The following is a 24,655-nucleotide window of genomic DNA, read 5'->3' as shown; positions in this document are numbered from 1 at the left end:
TGGTAGCTGAAGCAGTCAGTGAGAGAGAGGGTGGAAGTCAAGTTCCAGAGCCATAGTGGAGGGCCCAGATCATTCAGGCCTTGAAAACCATTAGGAGGACTCTGGTGTTTACTTTGAAATAGGATGTTGCCATGAGAGGTTTCGATAGATGAGTGATGTGATTTTATTTGTTTTAAAAGGTTCACTGTAACAGCTCAAGGGGCATAGACAAGGGTGGAAAGAGGGTGACCCCTTACTTGTCTATCACTGTAAATCTTAGTGACAGATGACGGTGATCTAGTACTAGCAGTGGAGATGGTCAATGTTGTCCGATTCTGGTTACATTCAGAAGGAACAGCTGAAAGGATTTGCTGATAGCTTGCACGCAGGATGCGAGAGAAGTTGACTGTAAGGTTTTGGGGCCATCTTTCTGGAAGACTGGATTTACTGTTAATTGAGGTAGGCAAACCAGGGGCAGAAAAGTTTTGAAGAATACCAAGAAATTTAGTTTTTGACAAATTTAATTTGATCTACTATTTGATATTTCCATCCAGTGTCAAGGACGCCGTTTTGTGTGCGGCAACGTGGGCATATGAAAAGTCAGGACTGGCAAAAAGTTTGCGGGTCATCAGCAGATAAATACAATGTGTTTAAAGTTGTGGCCTAGATAGGGTTATTAAGGGAGTAAACAAATAGAGAGAAAACAGAAGCCTTGGGGTGCTCAAGGCTTAGCAGTCAGGTTGCTGAGGAGCAGCCCGCCAAAGGCTGACTGGGGGCCACAGAAGCCAGAGAAAAGACTTGGAGAGGCAGGAGGGACCAGGCGTGTCAGATGCCCACCAAGTATGTAATGTGAAGGCAGCTGTTATTTTTTGCCAAGTTTTACTTGATGGTTACTCTGTGTACAACTGTCTCCCTCTGTCCAAACGGAAAGTGTCACGGGGTCAGGGATCTTACACACAACATGTGGTAGAAGCTCAATATTTGCTGAATCTGGACTCCTCTTCAAGCCCTTATCCCTCATCTCTTTCTAAACTTATATTCAAGTATGTCCTTTACATTGCTGCCCATTTGCCTGACCTTTCCTACCTAGAAAGCTTCAGGGGCTCCCCTTACCTTCACTGTAAAACTCTGGCACCTTTCCTGACAAATCCATCCATGTCATCTTTTTCAGCCTCACGTCCTACCACTTCCTATTCATATACCGATACCCTAATATGGATCAATTTGCAGTTCTCTCTATAGACTGGATGATTTCATCCTTCCGTGGCTTTATTCATTCTGTTTTTTCAGCCTAAGGTGACTTTCCTCCTTTGCTTGGCTAAAGTCTAGCTTGAAGAATCAGGAAGTTTTTGTGAGCCAGCTCATTCAGTCAGCTTCTGTATAATCTCTGTCACAGTTCTTATTCTCTATTAAATTTCTTTTGTATGTCTTTTTTATGTTTACCTTCCCCAAAGTATAAATTATTTAAAATCAGAGTGTATCTTTATCTTCCTCTCCGATGATACCTATCTCTGTGTTGTATTCTTGGTAGGCACTCTATAAATACTGCATTTTAAGAGAACAGGAAAATGAAGGGGAAGGCACTCAAATGTGAGCTGGAGATTGAATCACTGCCTTGGCAGTAAGTGGAAATAAATGGTACATGGTAAAGTCCAGAGTAGGTCAAAAGGTAGATGTTTGAAAGAAACGATAAAGGTGTACATTTACACACACACACACACACACGCACACGCACTTTGTATAAAGGAATGTAAATGCCTATGTTGAAATAATAGAAAAACAGAAAAAGCATTTTTAACCATTCCTTGTAATTCCTAAGTTACTATATAGTATATATAGTATGTGCTGAGTCACTCAGGCACGTCCAATTCTTTGTGATCCTGTGGACTGTAATCCACCAGGTTCTTCTGTCAATGGGATTTTTCAGGCAAGAATACTAGAATAGGTTGTGATTTTCCTCCTCCAGGGGATCTTCCTGACCCAGGGATCAGACCCATGTCGCCTGTGTCTCCTCCATTGCAGGTGGATTCTTTACCCATTCATAGTGTATATTTGAATATATGAAGTAGGCTGTATTACATGTGTGATTTATAGTTTTTTTTAATACTTTCATATTAAATTTTTAGGACATCAATGCAAGCCTGAATAAGAAAAAGAATTTCTCCCTCCTAAGCCATGGCATATCAGTTGTACAGAAATACCACATTGGGAAACAGTCTTCAGGAGAGCCTGGATGAGCTTATACAGGTGAGAGACTAAAAATCAACATTTTTATTTAGATGGATGTACAGTAATTCTTGTTCTCATAATTATGAAAATAGCATATTGTGTGTAGCTTTAACTTTAGACAAGTTAATGCAAGTCTTGAGATGTAAATTAGAATTTTGAATTCATATTTTTAATTTTAGGAAAATTAACATTTTTACATAAACTTCTCATCCAAGAACATATTGTGTATTTCCATTTATTTTCATATGTCTTGAACTTTGATGAATTTTATTAGATTTTTTTTAACATATTACTGATCCCAAGTTTTTTCTCAAGACTTGATTCCTTCAATTTATCAGTGAAAACTTCTTTCCAGATACTGTGAAGGAGTGATAGACAAAGTTTTGTCCTGATGTTGTAACATCACTGTATGTTTTCTTTTCAAAATTATGTTTGTTTCAAGATAGTGTAAGAAAATACTGTCAGGTTTTGCTTGTTAATTGCCTGTTATCTCAAAAAAAGAACAAAGGGATTCAAGTTTAGAGGCTCTGATTAACCTTAGTTAAATTTTAGATGATAACTCATGTATTTTTATTTTTGTCTTTAATGTTCTTCCCAAAGAGGATTCATGACCTTTATTTTTTCAGTCTCAACAGATTACCCCCCAACTTGCCCTTCAAGTTCTACTTCAGTTTGATAAGGCTATAAACGCAGCACTGGCACAGAGGGTCAGGAACCGCGTCAACTTCAGGGTAAGGATATATTCTTGAATCTAGCTGCGCCGTGCTTGTTGCAATAGTGATTTTTATAATACCTCCATATTTATTAATCATAGAAAGAGATGACTTAATGAAACTTTAAAACTTGTTTTAGAACAACTGAATCCTGTTTTATATTTAAATGATATATCTACCAGTTCACTTAATGTGAGGCACAGTTGTTTTTGGATTTTTATTCCATTATTTCACAAATCAGCCTATGTATGTTTGGCTACCTTCCTTGAAGAGTTAAAGATTTCAGACGTCTGAAACAATATCTTCAGGGTTGAAGGTAAGTGAGAGTAATCTCTAAGGATCAGTTATGATTTTTAAACTCTGGCCAGGGAAGAATACTGTAATTTCTAGAAATGTCATGTTGCGCCCCACCTGCTCTTAGATAGCATGGCTTATTGGCAGGCCTGTTGGCAGACGATGGTCTCTTCTGGGAGCTAGGTCTCATAGGAATCATTTGTACTTTGAACAGTAAGACCAAACCAAACAAGATCTTAATTTGATAGTAAATCCAGATTAAAAGAGATGAAAATCATCATATAAAAAGACCATAGATGTTATTTTGCATTTAAGAGAACATCAGTGTTTGGGGTTTTTTGTTTTAGCTGGTGGTGAAAATCACAAAAGACAAAATGCCATTTATTCAGCAAACATTTCAATGCCAGTTGGTACAAGGCATTGTTCTGGATATTGGGTATAGAAGGCAGAAGAAGACAAACAGGGCCACATTTGACTTTTTTACGTGAAGGGATAAAATCTGCATGTATTTTATATTTGTAAACCAGTTTCACATATATGTCTTTATAAAATTTTATCAGATTCTTGAATAGTAGTAATTCTGGCAAAGTTAGCTTTTTTGTGTGCAGTCATACATACACATCTGCCTAGTTTGTTATTCAAAACTTGATCCTTTAAATTGAGCCATGATGGTACATAAACTTTAGCCCATGTAGAGAATTTGTTTAGAGTCATAGGGTTCACAAGGTCTGAGTGATCGCCAGTTATTGTAGATTTCTAGTCTGGATCTGTTTAAAGGATTTAAAAAGTGTTACTCAGTTATAGATAAATATAAAAAAAAAGTGGGAAAAATGTATATTAAAGTGTAACCGCATATTATCATATACAAGGAATATTTTGAATATATTGAATTTCAGCATATTTGAATGTTCACATGCTAATCGTAAATCATAGTGACCTACCTAGTTCACGTTATTGACACAGCTACCACCAACTGGCTATGACAGTAACCTACACGTTCATAGGATCATGGATTATACACACAGGGATGCCAGAAATGAACACTGAAGTTGGCATTTGGTTTTTCAGCCTTCCAAAAGCCTCAAACTATAGTCAAAAGAATAGATCTAATTAAAAAAATTTTTTTTTACACTTACAACTCTGTGTCTTTTTACTTAACAGTACGTTCTGAGTGATTTTCAATGCATTAATCCCACTCCTCTACTGAAACTTCTTTTGCCAAGTTATTTATTGATAAATCCAATGTACAGTCAGTAATACTGTTGATTAATCTCTTAAAACTCCTACTTCCCTTGAAACCATACTGTTCTAGCTCTCCTTCTGTTCTCTGACCCTCTCTCAGGCGCGTTTGTAGTTTTCCTACTGTCTGTGTCACTTAATTGTTGGTTTTCCTAAGGGGTTCTCTAGGGCTCCACATATGCTCCTTTCATGATCTCATCCTTTAAAGCTGATATCCTCCCATGCTTGCTTTTACAGTCCAGCTGTGCACTGGATACAGTACGTTGTAGCTCAAACTCAACTTTAACTTTCCTCTCAAACCAGCTTTTTCTATGACTGCGCTGGTACACGAGCCAGAAACTTGGGAATGACACAGACTTCTGTCTTCACTATCCAGCCACATGCAGTTGGTTGTCAGGTTTGACAGATCTACCTTTTAAAACCTCTCCACTTCTCAGGACCCTTTGCTCCTGCTATTGCCCAGCCTCTTTCACCTGTTTGACACAGCCAGCTAAAGTATCAGACTCCCCTCCAGTCAGGCTCCCCTCTAGTCTGGTCTTCATGCCATCACCAAAAATGCAGTTTTAGTACATTACTCCTCTGCTTGAAATCCTTCCCTGACCTCCTGGTACCCTCAGGATATCTATTCTTTCCCAAGGTTCCTGATCTCTTCTACCTTAGGACCGCCTGTCACACTCTGGTTTCTGGAACTTCTTATCCCACACCAAGTGTCTGTCTGCACTTCCGCTGCCCCACCTTTCTTTCCCTGACTCCTTAGTCTGTGGCACTCAAGCACGCTCTGTCCTGTCTTCTGCTATGCTCCGAGTAACCCAGGCTTACATAGCACTTCACACTATGTATTTACTTGTTTTAATGATCTTCCCTGCTCAGCTAAACCTCTTGGGTGGCAGGGATCATATGTCTATTGCTTACCATTGTATCCTTAGCACCTAGGATGGTAATTATTCCTATTATTTAATGAATTTAGTAACTTAAGTCATAACCATTATAGTTACCCTAGTCACTCTAACTTTGTAAGACATTAGGAGAACTCACATTTTGGTATTACAAGTAACACAGCAGGGAACAGTTTTGTGCTGAATTTTTTTTTTCTGGTTTGAAGGTTTTAGGCATATACATGTTTTATCGAATACTAAATTTCAGTGTTTCGTGAATCCATGTGTATGTCTCTTGGGTTTTGATTATTTTCTGCTAGCATTCATTCTTGCACCTTCATCACACTCTTCAGAAAGACCTCTTTTAATGTCCAGACACACATTTTTCCTAAAAGAAAATAAAGTAGAAGAATGTCAGTTGCGCAGGACAATAATGTTATCATCTTAGTGGCTAATATATGTTTCTAGGAGTTCCATGCATTTGTACAAATTTGGAGAATTAACATACACAATAAAATAGGTTGCTTTCTTAAAGTAGTTTCATAAAATTTCAAATACGTTTTCATAATTTCACCACATGAGGGCAGTATAAATACAAATTCAAATTTCCCTTCAGCTTTTCTTCAGATTTCAGGTGAGTAATTTGCAGGCTCTTCCAGCGCTGGAAATAGTCTGCTTACTAAAATAAACTCTTACCTTGGCATATTTCTCTAGGATTTTTTTTTTTTTTTAAGTAATAGTATGGTATTTTAACACTTAGCTTGCTTGCTTCATTTTCCTTAATTTTCATCCTATTTTGGGAATTATGTACTTGTAGCTAGGATTTCATAAGTTGTCTGGAGAAAAATATGAGGGGGAAAAAATGACTTCATGGTTTGCCTCAATGTTTTGTTTTAAAGGGCTCTCTAAATACATACAGATTCTGCGATAACGTGTGGACTTTTGTATTGAATGATGTTGAATTCAGAGAGGTGACAGAACTTATTAAAGTGGATAAAGTGAAAATTGTAGCCTGTGATGGTAAAAGTAAGTGTCTACCCTAATTACTGTGAAAGCAAAGCTACTTGAAATCTTTTTCATGCATCTTTAGAGAATCATCTGAAAGTAAGGGGGGAAGTTGGCTAATGATCTACTCCCAACTAGAGACCTGGCTCCTTTCTCAGATTCTAAATTCCGGATCTCAAATAGTCCTCTTACTAACTGGAGGTATAAACGTTTCGTATGACACACAGACTACTTGCACAGGTTGAATTTGTGTTGGGGGAAAGGGGACCAAATTAGTAAGCCTTTCTTCCCTATTTCTGTTACAGGTTTGAAGTATTTCTCAAGCTTTTTCTTTTTCCTTACGTGTTTCATTTCAACAATTTATCCTATGGCTTCTGTGTTACTGAATAGCTATACATTTTAAAGTGGTTATTTAAAACCTTTCAAATAATTATAAGAGCCCCATCACTCATAAGGGTAAACATCTAGTCTTCTCATCTGGTACTCGCAGATATTTTCACAGCAGACCTAGGAACTTGTTCACGCCTTTAATGTTTCAGAAACTGTATGTCTCTGCTTTCTGTCCCATGATTGAATTCAGTAAGCAAAAATAAATATATAAATTGTATTTTAAATATACTTTTACTTTGTATTCTGAACAGTTTGCATTTAAAGCAATTATTCCTGAATAGAGAAGACTGTCAAGAGAAAGACAAATGTGGAAAACAAAACCCTACATTTCTTGGGTTATAGGTTAGGTTTTTATTGTTATAGTTTGGGTTTCAAAGAAACGCTCTAATCACTGAAAAGATATAAAGACAGAAAACCATAGAGAAGAAAAGACATCATTTGTAACATCATCTGGAGATAACGTATCACTTGAGTATAGAATCTTCTAGCCTTCAGTTATATATATCTTTATAGTAATACTCATTTGTGAATACATCGTTTTTCACACAACTCATTAACTGTTGTTCTCTTAAGCCTGGTTTTTGATAGCTGCCTAAAATTGTACCTTTCTCCCTTTTTTAAAGAAATTGTGTTTTCCAGATGTCAGAGTCTCTAAAATGAGCAATGTTACAGTGGCTTGTACGTTTCAGAAGGTTAACTAGAAATAATCATTCTAAGAAATTTAGGATGACTTTATATAGTTATCATATACTTGGGTCCTTATTATAACAACAACAACAAAAGTCTGTTTAAAAATAGCTCCTGGATCACAAGTGATAACATTTCTGTGTATGTCAGATAATGTATTTTTTTCCCCAAGTCTTTCTTATAATTTAGGCTAATAGCATCCTTATAACCCTTAGGTTTTCAAACTTTTACTATAGAATTTTAGCATTACTGTGTAATTTCTAGACCTCTACCAAAATGAGTTAATTATATGGATCAGCATCCGGATGGAAATTTTCTGTCTGTACTCTCCTGTAGCCACATCTGATATTAAGCACTTAAAATGGGTTAGGGTAGCTGAGATAGTTAATGGTCTCATATTTATTAGTTAACTTTAAGCACATGTGCCTAGCCACTGGCTACCATATTGGACAGCATAGATACAGACTAGCAGAGTGTCAGTTTCAATTATTTGAAACATGTTTAATTACCAAAAAGTCAGTGAAGGCCCCTGAGCAAACTTAATATCAAAGAGTCCATGTAAACATTTGTGTTTTACTTATAAGCGGTCCTTAAAGTGTATTTCTCTTGCTTCTTAAAGATAAAAGATGTATCTTATTTTTTCAAACTTCAGTGGATGTAAAGTACAAATCAGCCTTACCTCCTTTGGTGGCTTCTGAGGAGCTTGCTTCACTTACAGCACAGTATAAGTGATTGTTCTTCAAAGAAAAAATTGTTGAGTATTCAAGAAAAGTTTATATTGTGTTCCATGTTCCTTTATGTCAGCAGAAAAAAACAGTCATTAAAATATAAATGGCTGTGGCAGTTAGAGGTAGGAGATTAAGTAATAATACCATTCCTCACCCAATAAATGCAGTGCTACTGTGAAATAAAACCATTTTTTCTACTGGTCAGCTTTCTGAAATACAGTTCAGTTCCTAATAGAGAAGCAGAGAAAAAGTGATAGTGACTAGAATTTGGGTTTTTTGTCTCACCAGGAATTAAATACAAATTTCTTCTGATTATACATTATTATCCTTTGTGATTTTAAATTTGGGGAAAGTAGAGGACCTGAAAAAAAGTATGTAAACCAAATGTAGTATAGCTTGATTTTTCTTAACATAAACATGGAGGCTAAAGGTTGACTTTCCCATTAAGGTAAAACGACATTTAAGTGCAGAAGATACTACTGTGGTCGGCTTTTTGTCTCCCCTTCTTCACCACCGTTAGTTCCTGTTTTACTTTTGAAAGATTTTCTCGAAATATTTAAGTTGCTTCTTGAATTTACTCTTTCTCTCCTCTGTTTCCTAGATACTGGCTCCAATACTACAGAATGAATAGAAAAAAGAAATGGCTTTTTAATGCCATCCTGTTACTGTTCATCGCTTTTTGAAGAGAAGCATAGAAGAGACTTTTTTTTTATTTATTCTAACATTGCAGAAATGACTACTCTGTGCTATACTATCAGAGAATTCCAATAGAAAGAAGCTCATAAGTCTGTACCCTCTTTATTATACAGCATGAAGAAACAGAACTTTTTTTTTAATGACAAATCAAACATTGTTGCCTTCCTAGGAGTATTCTTTAATAAATTCATTTTAAAACTCAGTGTGAGTAATAACTGCTAGAGCTACTAAGCTCACAATATGCAGATACTAGATAAGCATTTTGAAAGAGTACCGTGTTCCTTACAAAGGAAATTAGAACATCCATTCATTTGAGTAGAGTCAAGTTAGTTATCAGTTGCAAGTTTAGCTGATGAAAGCATTAGCACGGGCAAAACCAGAATTCCAGACTGGAACTTTCCTTATAAAAATCTTTTTCAAAGTGCAAAAACAAGGGTAATCATTGGTGTGAAAAACTCGACTAGGAAAAAATTAGACCATCTTTAGACAGCTTATATAGCTAAAATAAGGGCTCCCCTTGTAGCTTAGCTGGTGAAGAATCTGCCTGCAATGCAGGAGACCTGGGTTCAGCCGCTGGGTTGGAAGATCCCCTGGAGAAGGGAAAGGCTACCCACTCCAGTATTCTGGCCTGGAGAATGCCTGGGTTGCAAAGAGTAGGACACCACTGAGTGACTTTCATAGCTAAAATAAAACCAAAAAACCTATTTGCAACAACATAAAATAGTCTTCACATGACATGTAATTAAATTGGCCGTAACAGTAAAGTTTCATTTCTAGAGTGCTCTACATCTTACCAGTTATTACACTTTCAGTAAAAAGTCCTGTACACTGTCTGCCATATCTTTGTGTACTTGAAGGAAAAGTTTTGTCAGTCTAGGAATACATGATGAATGTGGCGTTTCTAAAATGTCTCGCAGAATGTTTATCATTTAGTACGAGCAGGCTTTTAAAGCCCCAGCCTGTGGTCCCTTGCAAGTCAACCCTTTTCAGTGTGACACTGTCTTTTCACTCTCACTCCATCATAAACCTATTAAAATATTTAAAAGATTTTTATATTGCACACAATCCCTCAGCTTTTCTTTTGTTGTTGAGAAAGCATGTTACTCTATAGATGTCATCATTTTTAAGTAAGTCTGATCTGTGTAAGAGAAGGGCCGACATCACTAACTTCATTATGGTAAACGTAACAAAAACAGGTGCTGTGTTTTTCTTCTAGATAATCCTCACAATGACCCTGGAAGAACTTTGTTCCCCTTTTACAGATTTAGAAACTTGATTACCAAAGGCTTTACGTAATTAGGATTTGTCTTAACTGCAGTTAGTCAAGATCAATACCTTTTTATTTTGAAGGTTCAAGATAATGGTTACGAGTAATGTTGATAGTAAACTTACTATGGTTGTAGAAATTTCTGTTTCCTAAGGAATAATGGTTTAGACTTTCATGCTATGAACAGTCATAGTGATTTTAAAGAAGTCTATGACTGGAGGTGTATACTTTTGGGAATTTTAAATCCTATAAATGATGTCACTAGATTGTGTTTGCAAAAGGTACAGAAGCACTTTGGCCTACAGCTTGAGTTTCTTGTAGGAAATTGTTGACTACTGTAACCTAGTAATGGTAGGAAGGACTGGGTGCCCCTAGGGTGTTACCTTAATATGTCAGTGTAGTCCTTGATTCTTAACATTAAAACTTAACTTTCATTCTTGCAGCCCATTCTGCATAATCGATTCCAGTGTTCTCTTCCTAATCTTTCGTACCAACGATTGCATAGTCTGCTCAGTTAATTTGAGAAAGACACAAAAAAAGATTTGTGTCTTTGGCTATGCAGTTTCATTCATTTCTCATGACTTACCTTTCAGAATCAAAATCCTACCCATCCTTCAGAACTTAAACCCACTTGTATTGAGTGTAACCCATACTGATCTCTTTCCTTATGAGTTCTTAACAAAGAAGTCATGAGGAAACACAGCAAAGGACAGGAAGGACTTGCGTGGGTTTCAGTACTCACTCATACTCACCCAGGTAACTGGCACGGAGTGCCAGGTGTTTCAGGTATATCTGTAATGCCCCAGGTGTAGTCCCTAGGGATTATACCACATTCCACAGGTTGAAACCAGTTCTTGTATTCAGCTCAGCCACCATATGCGCACCTGTTTTTCCCTAGGCATGAGTGCAGAAGTCACAGCCTAATATTCCCTCTCAGTTCTAATTACTTGCATACACATCACATGCCTAACATTTGCATAGTGATATAGCTGGTCTAATCTTCCCACCATGGTAGTACTCAGACTTTACTAGAGATTACAGGAGAGACACGGCCAGAGTGTATACCACAGAGTGCCCTCCCACAGGCTCTAGTGATAATAAGCTTCAGCTCAGTTCAGTCGCTCAGTCATGTCTGACTCTGTGACCCCATGAATCGCAGCACGCCAGGCCTCCCTGTCCATCACCAACTCCCGGAGTTCACTCAAACTCACATCCATCGAGTCAGTGATGCCATCCAGCCATCTCATCCTCTGTCGTCCCCTTCTCCTCTTGCCCCCAATCCCTCCCAGCCAATGAGTCAACTCTTCACATGAGGTGGCCAAAGTACTGGAGTTTCAGTGTTAGCATCATTCCTTCCAAAGAACCCCCAGGGCTGATCTCCTTCAGAATGGACTGGTTGGATCTCCTTGTAGTCCAAGGGACTCTCAAGAGTCTCTCCAACACCACAGTTCAAAAGCATCAATTCTTCGGTGCTTAGCTTTCTTCACAGTCCAACTCTTCACATCCATACATGACCACTGGAAAAACCATAGCCTTGACTAGACGGACCTTTGTTGACAAAGTAATGCCTCTGCTTTTGAATATGCTATCTAGGTTGGTCATAACTTTCCTTCCAGGGAGCAAGCATCTTTTAATTACATGGCCGCAGTCACCATCTGCAGTGATCGGCCTCTTAATGCGCAAGAAAAAAAACGTCTATTCCTCTATTAGCAGAACTAAAATAAGAATTTGCGACCTTAGTTTTGTCAATCCGTTCTAAAAAGGCCCTGTAAATTGGTGAAAATTCAACCATTTTTTATATGCTGTAGTAATGATAGAATCTTATTTTTCTAGTATATAGGTAGATAAAATGTGCACGTGGTTTGAGGCAAGGCATGTACCTTGTCTTAAGGTAAATGTCTCAAGGTGTTATGAAGCATGCAGCAAAGGATTTAGCAGGATTAGTTCAAGAGAGTATTATGCCAGAAAACTGTCAACAGTCTTCTCTCTTGAATATTCCAGCTGTCTTATTTTCTAATCCTTTCTTCCTCTGGTTTTACTCATTCTGTTCCCCAAAGTGAACCACAAAACACCTTCAATAGCTGAAGCAAGAATGACCCTGAAATCATCACACTTTCTGCTTTCTGACTATTATGAATCTATAGTAATCAAAACACTACCTCCCCCCCCAAAAAAAACACTGTAGTACATTGGCATTAAAAAAAAAAAAAAACTTAGATCAATGGAACAGAATAGAGAGTCCATAAATGGCATTGAGAAAACGGCATCCACATACAAAAGGCCAAAAGTGGCCCACTGTACTACACTACACTACACCAAACATCAATTCAGAGCGTGCTAAAGGACCCAAGACCAAAACTGGCCCACTGTACTACACTACACCAAAACATCAATTCAGAGCACGCTAAAGGACCCAAGACCAAAACTGGCCCGCTGTACTACACTACACCAAACATCAATTCAGAGCACACTAAAGGACCCAAGACCAAAAGTCGTCAGGCTGAAAGAAGATGTGTAAATCCCCCTGACATCAGTCTCAGCAGTGTTCGTTGTTTTTTTGTTTGTTTGTTTTGATACCAAAAGCAAAGGCAGCAAAAGCAAAACTAAGTGGGACTACATCAAACTAAAAAGCTTCTCTGCGCAACAAGGGAGATCATCAATAAAATGAACAGGCAGCCTGAAGAATGGAAGACAACATTTGCAAATTACATACCTGATGGATTTATATCCAAAAAACAACAAAGAATTCAGACAACTCAGTAGGTAAAAGTAGAAGATCTGAATAGGCATTTTCCTGAAGAGGACATAAGTAACATCAACAGGTACACAAAAAGATGTCCGTCATTAACCAGGGAATTGCAGCACAGAACCACAGTAAGATCATCACCTCATACCTGTCAGAATACTACTATCAGAAAGACAGACAAGCACTAGCAAAGATGAGCGAAAAGGGCAACCATCATGCCTTGTTGGCAGGAACGCAAATTGGTGCAACTACTTATAGAAGACTTTGAAGATTCCTCAGAAATTTAAAACCTTAGAATATGATGCAGCAATTCTACTGAGTATTTATGTGAAGTAAATGAAATCTTTTATCTTAAAAAGATAACCTGCACCCATGTTTAAAGCAGCACTATTTACAATAGTCAATATGTGAAAATAAGCAACCATGGATGGATGGAGAATGCACACAGTGTTATGTGTGGCCCACAAGGACCTGAATATTATTCAGCCATTTTTAAAACAAGGAAATTTGTTATTTGCCACAACATAGATCCTGAGGGCATTATCCTAAGTGAAAGAAGTTAGAGAAAGATAGACTATATAAACTCACTTATACGTAGAATCTAAAATAAACTGAATTCATAGGTACAGAGAACAGATACTGCCAGAGGCAGGTGGTGACCTGAGTGAGCAAAATGAGTGAAGGTGTCACAGGATACAAACCTGCAGCCATATAAACAAGTCCAGAGAATGCACAGCACAATGACTATAGGGAACAAGTGAAGGAGAAAGTGGAACAAATTGAGAGTGGCACTGAAATGTATACACATCATGTGTTAAGATAGCTAATGGGAGGCTGCTGTGTAACACACACAGCCTCAGCCTAGTGCTTTGTGATGACCTAGAGGAGTGAGATGGGGAGAGTGACAGGGAGCTCAAGAGGGAAGAGAGAGGTGTAAACTTACAGCTTACTCACATTGTACAGCAGAAACCAATGCAACATTGTAAAGAAATTCTCCAATTTTTTTAAAAAAAAATGTTTTTTAAGTACTATCATTCACACCAGTTTGAACTGTGCAAGTCCACTTATACAGGGATTTTTTTTTTTTTTTTAATAATAAGTACCACAATGCTGGAGAAGCAAATGTCAACCCACTCCATTATTCTTGCCTGGCAAATCCCATGAACAGAAGAGCCTGGTGGGCTATAGTCCATGAGTTTGCAAAGAGTCAGACACGACCGAGCACACACTCACACGTGACAGTGCTAAATGACCCACAGTAGGTTAAATCCACAGATGTGGAACCACGAATTCAGAAAAACCACATATAGAAGGCCAGCTGTAAGTTATAGTTGGCCTGTGTAGAAGGCCAGCTGTAAGTTACATAGGCCAACTGCAAAGTGTCAGCAACCCTAGGCCTCATTGTTCAACGGTCAACTGGGTGTTTAACAGTTGCTGAAAGTAGATCTCCAAGCCAGGCTTCAAAGGTATGTGAACCATGAACTTCCAGATGTTCAAGTTGGATTTAGAAAAGCCAGAGGAACCAGAGATCAAATTGCCAACATCTGCTGGATCATCAAAAAAGCAAGAGTTCCAGAAAAACATCTGCTTTCTTGACTATGCCAAAGCCTTTGACTTTGTGGATCACAACAAACTGGAAAATTCTGAAGGAGATGGGAATACCAGACCACCTGACCTGCCTCTTGAGAAATCTGTATGCAGGTCAGGAAGCAACAGTTAGAACTGGACATGGAACAAGAGACTGGTTCCAAATAGGAAAAGGAGTACGTCAAGGCTGTATACTGTCACCCTGCTTATTTCACTTCTATGTAGAGTACATCATGAGAACGCTGGGCTGAAAGAAGCACAAGCTGGATTCAAGATTGCTGGGAGAAATATCAATAACCTCAGATATGCAGATGACACCACCATTATGGCAGAAATCAAAGAGGAACTAAAGAGACTCTTGATGAAAGTGAAAGAGGAGAGTGAAAAAGTTGACTTAAAACTCACCATTCAGAAAACTAAGAGCATGGCATCTGGTCCCATCACTTCATGGCAAATACATGGGGAAACAATGGAAATAGTGACAGCCTTGATTTTTTTGGCCTGCAAAATCACTGCAGATGGTGACTGCAGCCTTGTAATTAAAAGACGCTCACTCCTTGGAAGAAAAGCTCTGACCATCCTAGACAGCATATTAAAAAGCAGAGACATTACTTTGCCACAAAAGGTCCATTTAGTCAAAGCTATGGTTTTTCCAGTAGTCATGTATGGATGTGAGAGTTGGACTATAAAGAAAGCTGAGTGCCAAAGAATTGATGCTTTTGAACTGTGGTGTTGGAGAAAACTCTTGAGAGTCCCTTGGACTGAAAGAAGATCCAACCAGTCCTTCCTAAAGGAATCAGTCCTGAATATTCATTGGAAGGACTGATGCTGAAGCTGAAACTGCAATACTTTGGCCACCTGATGCGAAGAACTGACTCATTGGAAAAGACCCTGAGGCTGGGAAAGATTGAAGGCAGGAGGAGAAAGGGACAACACAGGATGGATGGCATCACCAACTCAATGGACATGAGTTTGAGTAAACTCCAGGAGTTGGTGATGGACAGGGAGGCCTGGGGTGCTGTAGTCCATGGCGTCGCAAACAGTCGGACACAGCAACTGAACTGAACTGAAAGTAGATCTAACTTTTAACAGTCTCATCACAAGAAAAAAAATTGTCTGTGTCTTGATGGATATTAACATCATGGTAATCATTTTTGGAGTATACACATATAAAATCACTGTGCATCTAAGATTAATAAAATGTTACCTGTCAATTTTAATCTTAAGTTTGTTTTTTAAGCCATCTTCAGAGACTTCAAGGCATGCCAGAATAACAAGGACAGGACTTAACTTCCTTCTGTAAACAACTAGAAAAGTACACAAAATGTATGAAACCATGTTCTTCATACAGTAGGCAACAGGCAGGACACAAGGCTGTAATCCCTGAGAATCAGGGGACAGGGGTAAAGATGAGCTCTGTAGTCGTCCAGCTGTCTGCATGGAGCAATACCCAGATTAAAGATCCAACCAGTCCATTCTAAAGGAGATCAGCCCTGGGTGTTCTTTGGAAGGAATGATGCTAAAGCTGAAACTCCAGTCCTTTGGCCACCTCATGCGAAGAGTTGGCTCATTGGAAAAGACTGATGCTGGGAGGGATTGGGGGCAGGAGGAAAAGGGGACGACAGAGGATGAGATGGCTGGTTGGCATCACCGACTCGATGGACGTGAGTCTGAGTGAACTCCGGGAGCTGGTGATGGACAGGGAGGCCTGGCATGCTGCGATTCATGGGGTCACAAGGAGTCAGACATGACTGAGTGACTGAACTGAACTGAACTGAAAGACACAGGGAGAGGGGAACCCAAACAGAGCTTGGCAACCCTGCTGAGCTGAGAAGATACTGAGAGTTAGGAAAGCTGAGGTGAGTGAAAAGTGCAGCATTTTTAAAAGGAATCAAACGTAGTTTATACGCACACCATAGAACACGCAAACATGAATGGCACAGTCCTCATTTTTATAAATTAGCCATCAGGCTATCTTTTTGACACAGCCCATACCATTTTCCAGTTGCCTTCAGTCAGCACCTTAGCTGACGGGTTCTTTAGGAGACCCTAAACTTCATTCCTGAAGTATATAAGTTCTTAGTGAATTTACCTTTAGTGAATTGCTACAGTCTTCCTTTAACTTTTACAATAAAATATATAGGGGCACTAAGGCACTCCAGTGAGTTACAGTATTTCAGTTCAGTTCAATTCAGTTGCCCAGTCAGGTCTGACTCTTTGTGACCTCATGGACTGCAGCATGCCAGGCTTCCCTGTCCATCACCAACTCCCAGAGCCTACTCAAACTCCTGTCCATCGTGTTGGTGATGGCATCCAACCATCTCATATTGTGTCATCCCCTTCTCCTCCTGCCTTCACTCTTTCCCAGCATCAGGGTCTTTTCCAATGAATTGGTTCTTTGCATCAGGTGGCTAAAGTATTGGAGTTTCAGCTTCAGCACCAGTCCTTCCAATATTCAGGACTGATTTCCTTTAGGATGGACTGGTTGAGTCTCCTTGCAGTCCAAGGGACTCTCAAGAGTCTTCTCCAACACCACAGAGTTTAGCAGCAGCTGTATGTCCCTTGATAATTGGGATCCACCACCCCAGACAATGGGGCTCAGACAGTAAAGAGTCCACCTGCAGTGCAGGAGACCCAGATTTGATCCTTGGAGTTGAGAAGATTGCCTGGAGAAGGAATGGCTATCCACTCCAGTATTCTTGCTTGGAGAAGTCCATGGACAGAGGAGCCTGGCAGGCTACAGTCCACGGAGTTGCAAAAAATCAGACACAGCCAAGTGACTCACTTTCCACCCCAGTCAATATAATCCCCTCATTTTCCCATTGGTCCAGGGGCACAAAAACCCTAAATACTCAAGGGGAAATCTCAATTTCCAGTTCAGTGGGAACATTGTTGGTTTCCTGGTGGAAGAATTCCTCCTGTGGGGCCCAAAAAGCTGAGCCCAAAGTTGCAGGTACAGGAAGCAAAAATTATTTTCAATGAGTTATTAAATGTAACTTTACTGAGAGCCACACTCACCCTCTTGATTCCTGGATCCTTTGTTTCAGTGACAACCCATTTACAAAGAGCATCTCTAATGCCAAAATTGTGGTTTAAAAATACCATTCACATTTAAAAACCAGAAAATTTTTATGAGACTAGCTAACTAAAGGTAAAGGATAGAAATACAATCTTAGGCTTTTTATAATAGAAAATGAGGAAGTTATCCAAAATTACTGGAATCATATCCCAAGGAAACAGCCAACTTTAAAAGGTTCTCACTCTGCTGAATAATGACTCCCAGAGATACCAAGTCCTGATCCCTGGAATGTGTAAATGTTTCCTTATGTGGCAAAAGTTTTGCAAATGTTGTTAAGGATCTTGGAATGGGGGAAAGTGTAAGATAATCAGGATGGGTCCTAAGTGCAATCACATGTATCTATAAGAGGGATGCAGAAGGAGACTCGGCATACAGGAGGAAAGAAAGCGATATGACCATGGAGGGAGAGACCGGAGTAATGCCGCTACAAGCCAAGGAACGCTGGCAGCCACAGAAGCTGGAAGACACAAGGGGCAGGTTCTCCCCGAAAGCCTCCAGAGGAAGCATGGCCATGCCTACACCCTGTCCTGACCCAGTGAAGCTGGTTCATCCAGACCTGTGAAACTGAGTTTCTGTTGTTTTAAGCCACCGTGTTTGTGATACTTTGGTCCTGTAGCCATAGGAAAATATACTAGCCAAAGATGGAACATCATTAAAATAAGTGCAGTGAGTCACAGCATATAAATTGTTTTTTAACATTTCTGGAGTTCTAAAATACATGTAGATTCATTTTCATTAGGTAACCAATTCATTACTCTGCATTAAACTGATAAAGGGAAATATTATTCTTCAGACTAGCAATACAGTTGATAAGGAAGTTCTGTTTCACATTAAATTTTAAATGAAGGATTTATAGAATTAAGATACCACCATTTTGTAATTTGTTATAAAATAATAGGACTAAACAATGATCTTCAATGGCGTCTTTTAATTACATGATTAGGTGAAAAGGTTATAGGAAATGTATAATCCACCTGACAACTTCAAAACCCCATAGTTCAATCCCAACATTTAAAAAAAAGGCCAAACAGACATATATACCTCCTGCTGTGATGGAATCGGAGATACAAGATACCAAAATGAAATTTTCTTGACAAAACTTCAAACTTGAATCCTTTTAAGCTTCTAAGTACCAGTTTATAAGAAATATTGGGAACAGGAAAATATTAAATATTTTAAATAGCATTGCTGGCATCCTATCAGCAGAATCCAAAGCATGGTGACCATTCAGGGAAAAAAACCAAAAAACTTGTTTAACAAACTGCCAAAACAAAAAAGACGGAGGAAGGAAATTCAAATAAGCCACTATACAGCATAATTAAGACATTGGGCAAAATTTTAAAACATTTGGTATCAAAGAATTACTGTTACTATGTTCAGTTCAGTTGCTCAGTCGTGTCCGACTCTTTGCGACCCCATGAATCACAGCACACCAGGCCTCCCTGTCCATCACCAACTCCCGGAGTTCACTCAGACTCAGGTCCATCGAGTCGGTGATGCCATCCAGCCATCTCATCCTCTTTCGTCCCCTTCTCCTGCCCCCATTCCCTCCCAGCATCAGAGTCTTTTCCAATGAGTCAACTCTTCCCATGAGGTGGCCAAAGTACTGGAGTTTCGGCTTTAGCATCATTCCTTCCAAAGAACACCCAGGACTGATCTCCTTTAGAATGGACTGGTTGGATCTCCTTGTAGTCCAAGGGACTCTCAAGAGTCTTCTCCAACATCACAGTTCAAAAACATCAATTCTTCGGCACTCAACTTTCTTTACAGTCCAACTTTCACATCCATATATGATTACTGGAAAAACCATAGCCTTGACTAGATGGACCTTTGTTGGCAAAGTAATGATGTCCCTGCTTTTCAATATGCTATCTAGATTGGTCATAACTTTCCTTCCAAGGAGTAAGCGTCTTTTAATTACATGGCTGCAGTCACCATCTGCAGTGATTTGGGAGCCCAAAAAAATAAAGTCTGACACTGTTTCCATTGTTTCTCCATCTATTTCCCATGAAGTGATGGGACCAGATGCCATGATATTAGTTTTCTGAATGGTGAGCTTTAAGCCAACTTTTTCACTCTCCTCTTTCACTTTTATCAAGAGGCTTTTTAATTCCTCTTCACTTTCTGCCATAAGGGTGGTGTCATCTGCATATCTGAGGTTATTGATATTTCTCCCAGCAATCTTGATTCCAGCTTGTGCTTCTTCCCGCCCAGCGTTCTTATGATGTACTCTACATAGAAGTTAAATAAGCAGGGTGACAGTATACAGCCTTGATGTTCTCCTTTTCCAATTTGGAACGAGTCTCTTGTTCCATGTCCAGTTCTAACTGTCCAGTTCCTGACCTGCATATAGGTTTCTGACCTGCATATAGGTTTCTCAAGAGGCAGGTCAGGCAGTCTGGAATTCCCATCTCTTTCAGAATTTTCCACAGTTAATTGTGATCCACACAGTCAAAGGCTTTGGCACACTCAATAAAGCAGAAATAGATGTTTTTCTGGAACTCTCTTGCTTTTTCCATGATCCAGCGGATGTTGGCAATTTGATCTCTGGTTCCCTCTGCCTTTCCTAAAACCAGCTTGAACATCTGGAAGTTCACGGTTCACGTACTGCTGAAGCCTGGCTTGGAGAATTTTGAGCATTACTTTACTAGCATGTGAGATGAGTGCAATTGTGCGGTAGTTTGAGCATTCTTTGGCATTGCCTTTCTTTGGGATTGGAATGAAAACTGACCTTTTCCAGTCCTGTGGCCACTGCTGAGTTTTCCAAATTTGCTGGCATATTGAGTGCAGCACTTTCACAGCATCATCATTTAGGATTTGAAATAGCTCAACTGGAATTCTATCACCTCCACTAGCTTTGTTCATAGTGATGCTTTCTAAGGCCCACTTGACTTCACATTCCAGGATATCTGGCTCTAGATGAGTGATCATACCATCGTGATTATCTTGGTCATGAAGATCTTTTTTGTACAGTTCTGTATATTCTTGCCACCTCTTCTTAATATCTTCTGCTTCTGTTAGGTCCATACCATTTCTGTCCTTTATCGAGCCCATCTTTGCATGAAATGTTCCCTTGGTATCTCTAGTTTTCTTGAAGAGATCTCTAGTCTTTCCCATTCTGTTGTTTTCCTCTATTTCTTTGCATTAATTGCTGAAGAAGGCTTTCTTATCTCTCCTTTCTATTCTTTGGAACTCTGCATTCAGATGCTTATATCTTTCCTTTTCTCCTTTGCTTCTCACTTCTCTTCTTTTCACAGCTATTTGTAGGCCTCCCCAGACAGCCATTTTGCTTTTTTGCATTTCTTTTCCATGGGGATGATCTTGATCCCTGTCTCCTGTGCAATGTCACTAACCTCCGTCCATAGTTCATCAGGCACTCTATCAGATCTAGTCCCTTAAATCTATTTCTCACTTCCACTGTATAATCATAAGGGATTTGATTTAGGTCATACCTGAATGGTCATAGTGGTTACTATGTTAGGTATGATTTAATATGTTGAGTTTTTTAAATGTTTATTACTTATCTCAGTTGAGATTTACATACTGCAGAATAAGTTAATTTAAAAATATACTTAGGAGCTTCCCTAGTGGCTCAGTAGTAAAGAATCTGCCTGCCAATGCAGGAGACATCGGTTCAGTCCCTGGTCCGGGAAGATCCCATGTGCCTCAGCTATTGAGTCCATGTGCCACAGCCACTAATGCCTGCAAGACCTAGAGCATGTGCTCTACAACAAGAAGCCACTGCAATGAGAAGCCCACTCACCGCAAGCAGAGAGCAGCCCCTGCTCGTCACAACTAAAGAAAAGCCCTCACAGGAATGAAGACACAGCACGGTCATAAGTAAATACACAAAATTATTTTTAAAAATCAATTAAAAATAAAAATATATTTGGGCTTTACTTCAAAATAGCCCAGTTGCGGTTAGAAACTTAGCCTGCATGTAGATTAAGCAAGGTTGGTCAGGAGTTGATAATTTTTCTCATATTTGCTAGGATAAATCACAAACCTGAGTAAAGCCTATTCTCTTCCTACTATAGGCCTGTACCCTTGCAGCTGAATGTGAATGAGTGGCTGATTTCTTTTTATATTCACTTTCCCTAACGTCAATGGGTTCTTAATGCTGCCAGGCATCTTTTTTTTTTTCCTGGTTTCTTTTCCAGTTCCCAATCTGAAATATTTAATACATTTTTCTCTTTCTAAACCTCCACTATCTCTTCCCCCTTTTCTCATAAAATCATCTTGCTGTTTCAGCCCATCAGGCTCCTCTGTCCATGGGATTCTCCAGGCAAGAATATTGGAGTGGGTTGTCATTTCCTTCTCCAGGAGATCTTCCCAACCCAGGGATGGAACCTGGGTCTCCTGCATTCCCCAGTGGCTCAGAGGGTAAAGCATCTGCCTGCAGTGTGGGAGATCTGAGTTCAATCCCTGGGTTGGGAAGATCTCCTGGAGAAGGAAATGGCCACCCACTCCAGTATTCTTGCCTGGAAAATCCCACGGACAGAGGAACCTGGTAGGCTACAGTCCATGGGGTCGCAAAGAGTCGGACAGAACTAAGCAACTTCACTCACTCACTCCCGCATAGAAAGTAGACACTTTACCAACTGAGCTACAAGAGAAGCCTGAACAAAATAAAAGTAATTGAAAGAGAACTTCAGAATATCCAAATGGCAAGCATTTGAAAAGCTACTGAACAGTAGGGAAATGCAAATTAAAACCACCATGTGATATCACCAGCACCCACCAGAATGATTAAAATGACAAAGGTTAGTAAGATTAAGAAATGAAGCAAATGCAACTTTCACACCTTGCTGGTGGGAGTTATTTTGGTAGATCATGTTGTAAAAACGAGGACAGTACTTATTAAAGGTAAACGTGTATAACTTATGGCCCAGCAATTTCACTCCTACATACCTACTAAACTGAAATGTATACATATATTCCCTATAAAACATTTCAAGAAGTTCATAGAGCACAATTCATAAAAGTTAACCCAAATATTCAGCAGCCGTTGAATGGGTAAAACTATAGTATATTCACATAGGGAATATCACACAGCAGTGAAAATCATTGAGCTTCGACTACATGCAACATAGATGAAACTCAAAATGTTGAGTTTAAGGTGTCATAAACAGAAGACAACATACTACTTACAAAAAATTCAAAACCAGGTCACAGAGTAGTTGTGTTAGAGAACTTGGATCCACTTACCTGAATGTTGCAGAGCCAGTCCACTAACACAGGATGCTGACAAAGGAAAGTACTATTATCTGTGGGCTTCCCTGGTGGCTCAGACGGTAAAGAATCTGCCTGCAATGCATGAGACCCAGGTTCAATCCCTGGACCAGAAAGACCTCTTGGAGAAGGAAATGGCAACCCACTCCAGTATTCTTGCCTGGAAATCCCATGGACAGAGGAGCCATGAACATGTAGGCCTTAGGGTCACAAAAAAGTCAGTCATGACTGAGCAACTAAACAAAAGCAAGCAGACTGGGCAGCTAAATACACAAAAGACCTTAAGTTCCCAATGGGTTTTGGTTTTTAAAGGCAAATTTGGAGGTGAGGGTTGCAGGATGTGTGATCAGGTTGGATGAGGTTTCAGGAATGTTAGTTGTCGATCTTCTGGTTCTACCAGTCTGGGGTCTATGATCTTGTGATCCTCCACCAGATGTGAGTCTTAATTTCTGCAGGACAATTCAAAGATATGCATCAGACTGTTACCTCCCTTCAGGAGGAACTAGAAGTCCTCTGACTCCAATGTTCAAGGTCTTTCTTTCCACATTTACTTTCTCTAGTCATTAATTCGAGTCTGCTTTTTGAAATTTTAGGAATACCTAGGGAGGGAAAGCTTTTCCTACAAACAAGAACTAGAGACACAGAAGGGCTTGTACCCAGAAGGGCCCTGCAGGGTCCTGCTGGGATTCAATGTCTGGTTATCTTTGCTGCAGCCTAGGTGGTAACTGGAAAAGGGACACAGGAGCCCTCTGGGTTGCTGGTCATGTTCTGGTTTTTGATCAGGGTTCGAGTTACACAGATTTGTTCACTTTGTAAAAATTATAATCTATATCTTTGGGATTTTTGTACTTTTCCATGTGTGTATGTGTACGTGTGTGTGTGTATGTGTACGTGCACACACAGTTTCTCAGTCGTGTCTGACTCAGTCCCAGGGACTGTAGGCCACCAGGCTCCTCTCTCCATGGGATTTTCTAGGCAAAAATCCTGGAGTGGGCCGCCATTTCCTACTCCAGGGAATCTTCCCAACCCAGAGATAGGACCCACATCTCCCCCCTTGGCAGACAGATTCTTGTGCCACAGGAAGCCCCCTTTCTGTGTGTATATTATACCTAAAATAACTCCACAGACTCTACAGACCACCACATTGACCCTCTATGTACATCTGAGCCCATCTATCCTGCCTTCAGTCCTGCTACTGTGGGTGAACTGTCGTCCGTGCTTCCAACAGAGACAGGCCCTTTCTCCTGTGCGCTACATAATGACCCTGTCTTCTTCACTAGGCTGTCACTCTGGCAAATAACCCATCTCATTCCTGCATCTTTTCCTCTAAACTAGATCTTTCTCATCAACCGACAAACATGCTATCACTTTTCTAATTTTTAGGACAAACTGCTCTTAACCTGCCATCATTTTACTTTTATTCTCCTTCTCTTGCCTTAAAGCAAAACTCAAAACATTTATCTGTACTGGCCAAAGCCAGATTTGCTCTAACATTCTCTCTGAACCACCTCCAATCATATTCTCACCTCCAAACACCACAAAAAAATTGATCTTATCAAGGCCAGCTCTATGTTGTTAAATCCAATAGTCATGTCTTCGTTCTCATCTTAAGCGATTTTCAGTGGCTTGGGGCACAGTCGTCAACTTCCTCATTCCCGAGTCGCTTTCTCCTTTACACTTCCAGAACCCTGCACAGCCAGTGGCTTTCCTTCTACCTCCCCAGCTGCTCCCCTCCAACTCTTCTTCTGTTGGTTCTTCCTTATCTCCGTAACTTCTGCATTTTAGAAGCCCCTCAGAACTCATCTGGGAGGCTCTTTTCTATTTCTCTTCACTCCTTGGGGGCTCTCATCCCATTCCATGGCTTTGTATGATAAATAAACTGAGGAGCCCCAGGTTAAGTGCCTCCAGT

At 39.7% G+C, this 24,655-nt stretch overlaps 1 protein-coding gene and 1 long non-coding RNA gene across 5 annotated transcripts in view; one reads left to right on the top strand and one right to left on the bottom strand.

The window, feature by feature from the left end:
* Positions 1 to 9,037, top strand: part of GTF2A2 (general transcription factor IIA subunit 2) — a 32,661-nt gene extending 23,624 nt beyond the window's left edge. For both annotated transcript variants that reach the window (XM_005685700.3, XM_005685699.3), the window contains exons 2-5: positions 2,106 to 2,226; positions 2,835 to 2,939; positions 6,229 to 6,355; positions 8,741 to 9,037. In XM_005685700.3, coding sequence (XP_005685757.1) covers positions 2,155 to 2,226; positions 2,835 to 2,939; positions 6,229 to 6,355; positions 8,741 to 8,766 — 330 coding nt within the window. In that variant the 5' untranslated portion in view covers positions 2,106 to 2,154 and the 3' untranslated portion in view covers positions 8,767 to 9,037. The remainder of the gene's footprint in view (positions 1 to 2,105; positions 2,227 to 2,834; positions 2,940 to 6,228; positions 6,356 to 8,740) is intronic.
* On the bottom strand, positions 5,547 to 22,826 carry LOC108636991. 3 transcript variants are annotated; one of them, XR_001918681.1, is made up of 3 exons: positions 22,723 to 22,826; positions 8,091 to 8,204; positions 5,547 to 5,717 (listed from the first exon to the last, which is right to left on the bottom strand). It is a non-coding gene; the product is annotated as an uncharacterized LOC108636991 (long non-coding RNA). The 3 variants fall into 3 exon arrangements; XR_001918682.1 differs by lacking the exon at positions 22,723 to 22,826 and adding an exon at positions 15,643 to 15,920; XR_001918680.1 differs by lacking the exon at positions 22,723 to 22,826 and adding an exon at positions 8,294 to 8,734.

This window comes from Capra hircus, chromosome 10 (assembly GCF_001704415.2).
Source record: "Capra hircus breed San Clemente chromosome 10, ASM170441v1, whole genome shotgun sequence".
Lineage (NCBI taxonomy): Eukaryota > Metazoa > Chordata > Mammalia > Artiodactyla > Bovidae > Capra > Capra hircus.
Note: the sequence above shows the minus strand (reverse complement) of the source record. Positions and strands in the feature narration are given on the sequence as shown.